The sequence below is a fragment of the Octopus bimaculoides genome, chromosome 1, assembly GCF_001194135.2.
Source record: "Octopus bimaculoides isolate UCB-OBI-ISO-001 chromosome 1, ASM119413v2, whole genome shotgun sequence".
Classification (NCBI taxonomy): domain Eukaryota; kingdom Metazoa; phylum Mollusca; class Cephalopoda; order Octopoda; family Octopodidae; genus Octopus; species Octopus bimaculoides.
In genome coordinates this window covers 52,431,863-52,438,403 of record NC_068981.1, presented here as the reverse complement: position 1 = coordinate 52,438,403, position 6,541 = coordinate 52,431,863, and the positions used below count along the sequence as shown (strand labels likewise).

Here is a 6,541-nt window from a genome sequence, read left to right as displayed (position 1 = left end):
ACTTCATTTTGGTCTGGGATATGGTGATATTATTGTGTGAGTCCCATTTTATTCATATTCATGATTACTTTACTCGGTTTGTTATCATTAATTGCTATATGTGTGTGAGAATGAAACTAGAATAGCCAAAATAAGAACAGCATCTCCAACTAAACAGAAGTTGATTGCCAGTGAGGGTCACATCAGAAATTATCAATGATATGGGTTAGCCCAAGTTAATACTGTATTCTGATTCATGTACTGAATTAGATCAGGGTGAAAAGGTAATATCAAGACAGATTGGTGTAAACAGTGTATTCACTGAGGCAAGTATAAAATTCTTTCTCTCCATTCTTGAAATACTGGTTCTAATTTTTATTGCATGGTGGTTGGAACAATACAAAATAAAAACATAAGGGTGAAGCTTTTAATAGTTTAATAGAAATTTTTTTCTCCATGCAGGCATGGATGGCATAAATAGTTTCTTGGGAAAGTATATTTATATGTTTAAATTATGCTACATGATATAAAAATCACTTCTGAAATGGGTCCGAGATGTAAAACCAGGTGTCACAAAAAAATGCAAAACGTTTATTGTGGAATTGAACTCATCATCAATGAGTTAACCACTTACAAAAAAAAAACAACAACTTCTGTGCCAAAATAAAATAATGATAAAAATTGTTAAATTTGTTTTAAAAAAAAATCAAAATTTTCTTTATTTCGTTTACAAAATTTTAAAAAATAAAGAAATTAAAAAAATATAAAACCTGTTCTCTTCTTTAAAAATATTAAATTCAACAATATTTCTCTTTGATTTTAATGTAAAACCAATGATAGTAGATGTTTAACTTCATCATAAATTCCCAGAAAAATAGCACCGCCAGCAGAAATCCACATGACACGGGGCACAATTCCAGAATAAAGGCTACAAAAGAAAGTTTAAAAGTTTTATGAAAAGAAAACATATTTCAATCCAAACTAAAGCAGATAATTTCTTTTCTCTCTCTCTTTTATTTACTTTTTTACTCTTTTACTTGTTTTAGTCATTTGACTGCAGCCATGCTGGAGCACCGCCTTTAGTCGAGCAAATCGACTCCAGGACTTATTCTTTGTAAGCCTAGTACTTATTCTATCGGCCTCTTTTGCTGAACCGCTAAGTTACAGGGATGTAAATATACCACCATCGGTTGTCAAGCGATGTTGGGGGGACAAACACACACACATATATATATATATATATATACGACAAGCTTCTTTCAGTTTGCATCTACTAAATCCACTCACAAGGCTTTGGTCGGCCCGAGGCTATAGTAGAAGACACTTGCCCAAGGTGCCACGCAGTGGGAATGAACCCGGAACCATGTGGTTGGTAAGCAAGCTACTTACCACACAGCCACTCCTGCGCCTTTATTATTTTTTTTTTTTACAAAAGATTATTTATAAGGCTGAAATATTCTCTAAACTTGTGAAAATATATATGACCTGATGGTTAGAATGTTTGACTCGTGATCAAATGATTGTGAGTTCAAATCCTTAAGCAAGGCACGTCATTTCATGTTCCTCCAGTTTATTCAGTTGTGATGGGTAAACGGAGTTGACTTCTGTTATTCATCTGATAAAGTACCAGATATGTACAGGTGTTGATTCAATCAAGTACATTGTCAGCCAACCATTTCTGACCAATGTAAGAAATTATCATTAGTTTCTTCCTTTCTCTAATCCTGATGGGTTTTAATGAAAATATATTAAGTCTTGCTGAAGAATATACATGTTTAACAAGCAAAACATGTGATCAATTCCAATCACATTTTCTAACCTAAAAATTTCTATACAATAAGACTAAAGCTATTTATATCTTTTATCTTTTACTTGTTCTATTCACTGGGCTATAGCCATGCTGGGGCATCTCTTTGATGGTTTTAGTCAAACAAATCAACTCCAGTATTTACTTTAAGTCTGGTACTTATCCCATCAGTCTCTTTTACCAAACCACTAAGTTATGGAGACATAAACAAACACTGGTTGTCAAGCAGTGGTGGAGCACAAACATACACATGGATATATATATCTGACAGGCCCCCCCCCCCACAGTTTTTGTCTACTAAATTCACTCACAATGCATTGGTCAACCCAGGGCTATAGTAGAAGAGACTTGTTCAAGGTGCCACATAGTGGGGATGAACCTGAAACCATGTGGTTGCAAAGCGAGCTTCTTAACCATACAGCCATGCCTACACTTATATATGACATTTATTAACTAATGTATCAACTATAGTTATTGTCCAAATAAAGATCTTTCTTACCCAAAAAATCCCTTTTCACGGTAAATGAGTTTCAAAGCACCGATAATCTTCCCAGAAGCAAGAGATGAGTCTTTCTACAGTCAGAGAAGAGAAGACGAAAAAAAAAAATTATAGAATATTTTAATTTCAGGATATATTCTTTTCTACTCTAGGCACAAGGCTCAAAATTTTGGGAGAGGGGTCCAGTCGATTAGATCGCCCCCAGTACACAACTGGTACTTAATTTATCGACCCTGAAAGGACGAAAGGCAAAGTTGACCTTGTGGAATTAGAACTCAGAACGTAAAGACAGACAAAACACTGCTAAGCATTTTGCCTGGCTTGCTAATGTTTCTGTCAGCTTTTGCCGAACCACTAGGTTATGGGGGTGTAAACACACCATAACCTAGTGCTGGTGGTGGACACACACACACACACACATATATCCATCTTGTAGGCCTTTCAGTTTCCATCTACCAAATCTACTCACAAGGATTTGGTTGGCCTGAAGTTATAGTAGGAGAGATTTATCCAAGGTGCTTTGCTGTAGGACTGAACCTAGAACCATGTAGTTGCAAAGCAAGCTTACTACACAGCGATGCCTGCACCATGTGTGGCTGTGTGGTAAGAAGCTTGCTTCCCAACCACATGGTTCTGGGTTCAGTTCCACTGCATGGCACCTTGGGCAAGTGTCTTCTACTATAGCCCTGGGCAGACCAAGAGCTTCATCATCATCATCATCGTTTAACGTCCACTTTTCATGCTAGCATGGGTTGGACGATTTGACTGAGGACTGGCAAGCCAGAAGACTGCACCAGGCTCCAATCTGATCTGGCAGAGTTTCTACAGCTGGATGCCCTTCCTAACGCCAACCACTCCGAGTGTGGTAGGTGCTTTTACGTGCCACCGGCACGAGGGCCAGTCACACAGTACTGGCAACGGCCATGCTCAAAAGGTGTTTTTTTATGTGCCACTTGCATGGGAGCCAGTCCAGCGGCACTGGCAACGACCTCGCTTGAATGATTTTCTAATGTGCCACCAGCACAAGTGCTAGAAGGCAACGCTGGTAACGATTACACTCTAATGGTGCTATTTACGAGCCACTAGCATGGAAGCCAGACAGCTGCTCTGGCAATGAACACACTCGACAGTGCTGTTAGTGCTCCACTGGTGCAGTGACCAGTCATCGAGTATGGTTCAATTTCGATTCAATTTGGTTCTTGATCTCTGTAGAAACTTAGTCAATCAAATATGAGCTCAGTAAATATGCGTGATGATTACTGTATCACAGAAATTTGAAATGCCAGCCTATCTGAAAGGTGTATAAGCAAATTAAGGAATGTATAATTTTTCATTCTTTGTTTATCTTCTATACTAAATTTATTCACTGTTCAAACTTCAGATTTACTCATTAGACAGACAACCGAAAGTAATTTTACAATCAATGTGGATTACAATGAACAATTTAGCAATTTATTTAGCCAAGTTTGATCCCTACAAAATGCTTATAAAGTATTTGCCTGGATTTTTAATCTCTTTTCTTTCATATATATATATATATATATATATATATATATCAAGCTGGTGCAAAAGTAATGTCTGATTTCTATAAAAAATGTTTCAACGAATTTACCAATTTTTTAACCTCCTCTTATAGTTTTAAGATATCTCTGTGTCTAATTTGTATTATTTTCTTTCTGGCCTTAATTCTCAGAAAATTTTACCACCATGTTTGTCCCATCTAAAGATCACATAAGAAATGTTTTGCTCTACAAGTTTCATAAAGGTGTTAATGCAAGTGCGGCAAGATCTATTCAGAGCACTTATGGGGATAATGTAGTGAATGAAAGAAGTTGCAGGAGGTGGTTTTCCTGTTTCTGAAGTGGTGATTTCACTTTGAAAGAAGAGCCAAAAGAGGGTCGTCCAAAAAAAACTTGATTCCAAAATGTTGGAAGCTCGTTTCAGAGAACCCTACAGTTACCACTAGGGAACTTGCAGAACAATTAAACGTGGCCCATACAACCGTGGTATGCCAGCTAAAACACATTGGAAAAGTTTCAGTGGCTGGAAAATGGGTCCCTCACGAGCTGTCCCCAGAGAATCGACAACAGCGTGTCGCTTGTTGTCAATCATTGCTTTCGTGACACTTTCAAGCAACATTTTTAGACAGGCTTGTTACAAGTGATGAGAAGTGGATTCTTTACCATAATGTTAAACACTGCCATTCTTGGATCAGTTGAGGAGGACGGCCATTTCAGCAATTGAGAGGAGAATTTCATCCAAAGAAGATCATGTTGAATGTATGGTGGGATATTAAAGGAGTAATCCATTATGAACTGTTGGGCAACAACCAAACAATTAATGCTAATCTTTACTGTGAGCAACTTTGTAATTTGAAAACAGTTCTGAGCCAAAAGCAAGCATCCTTGGTTAACAGAAAGAGTGTCATCTTCCGTCATGATAATGCTCGTCCTCACACAGCTTGACTGACGAAAACTCTCTTGGAAGAACATGGTTGGGAAATACTGCCTCATCCTCCATATTCTCCTGACCTTGCTCCTTCTGATTACCATTTGTTCCGAGGACTACAGAAGCATTTTGATGGACTTAGGTTAACAAGAGAAGAGATTGAAAATGAGTTAGATTCATATTTTGGTTCTAAACCTACAGAATTTTACAAGCGAGGCATTTATAAGGTTGTTGAATGATAGAATGAGGTCATTGAAAGCAACGGAGAGTATGTTAATGAATAAATATTCATTGGCTTATTCATTTTTATCTTAGATCTTTAAATCAGACATAACTTTTGCACCAACCTGATATGTTACTATGCAGCAGGAATAAACCTGAAACCATATAATTGCCAAGTGCGTTTCCTAATCACACAGCCAAGCCTGTTATATCATAAAATAATGAAAATTATCTTCAGGTGGTATAACATTTCGAGTGAATAGAAATCAGAGCCAATAAAATTAGAAAGAAAGATTTTAAATCATATTTGGTTTTTAAAATAATAACAGCATAAAAATAATATACCTTTGCCAACATGATCCTTGTTTTAGCTACATCTAATGGAGTGGTTGTCCCTGCAGCAATTCCTCCTACAGATAAACATATTTATTTTTGATGTCAATATATTCCCATCACAAAATAAAATCAGTGTTAACATAATGTAGTGAATCAAGAAATCTTCATAGAAATCTCACCCAAAGTGAAGTGCATTCTTTTTTTGTCAAATCATTTACAAACAATGTATACATGCAGATGTGGGTGAGTCTCACCTGTGGCCTTAACATCTCTAGACATATTTTGGTATTATTAAACCTCATCAGAAATACAGGGAGACCATCATACGTTTTATGTTTTATTCCTGATAGTAGGAGAAAATTTTTTTTGTCTTTCTAATATAAATACTTACACATACATGCATGTGTGTGATGGTGAATCCTATAGGGCCATAGTGTCACTCTAAAGTCTTTGTTTACATGTTTTAAATGAAGTGTTAGGCTGCCCATCTTACTCTATGCTCATTCAGAGTTGTACTTAGTGAAAAAAAAATTAAAAAACCTCTAAACACTCATCCGTTTTAAAATGCTACATTTGCTGACTCTTTTGTAGTACTTCTTTTTACCTTCAGGTAGATTGGGATACAGATAGTTATGTGACTGGGCCATAGATACATCAACGACATGATATTAACAGCTGACTTGTTGTAATCCTACCTTATTTAGTTGGGTATTTCGCTTGCCCCAATAAGTCTTCGCAAGCTGAGTTTCGTGTCCAATGAAGGAGACGACGTTGGCATGGGTGCCAGTCGTCGAATTTAGTTCGGTTTCGATTTCACTTGCCTCAACAGGTCTTCACAAGCGGAGGTGTGTGTGTGTATATGTTTGTGTCTCTGTCCCCACAAATATCACTTGACAACCGATGGTGGTGTGTTTGCATCCCTGTAACTTAGCAGTTCGCTAAAAGAGACCGATAGAATAAGTACTAGGCTTATAAAGAATAAGTCCTGGGATCGATTTGCTCGACTAAAGGCGGTGCTCCAGCATGGCCACAGTCAAATGACTGAAACAAGTAAAGAGTGCATATATATATATATATATCGTTCCAACATAAATTTCCGGATTATTCACACAAGGATTACTTTGCACGGATTTCTACACGGATATTTACCACTGGAATGAAACTACACTTCAAGTACTGTTCTCTCTTTTTTCAGCACATCACACTCTTTACCACTTCATACTAAAAATATCCGCCTATGGATATAATAA

General features: G+C 37.0%; 1 protein-coding gene across 1 annotated transcript in view; it reads right to left on the bottom strand.

Moving 5' to 3' along the window:
• Positions 1-398: 398 nt before the first annotated feature.
• The window catches only part of LOC106873276 (S-adenosylmethionine mitochondrial carrier protein), a 22,358-nt gene continuing 16,215 nt past the window's right edge, over positions 399-6,541 (bottom strand). The window contains exons 8-10 of the mRNA XM_014920570.2: positions 5,301-5,365; positions 2,286-2,359; positions 399-907 (exon numbers count right to left, since the gene is read on the bottom strand). Of these exons, the coding sequence (XP_014776056.1) occupies positions 799-907; positions 2,286-2,359; positions 5,301-5,365 (248 nt within the window). The 3' untranslated portion in view covers positions 399-798. The remainder of the gene's footprint in view (positions 908-2,285; positions 2,360-5,300; positions 5,366-6,541) is intronic.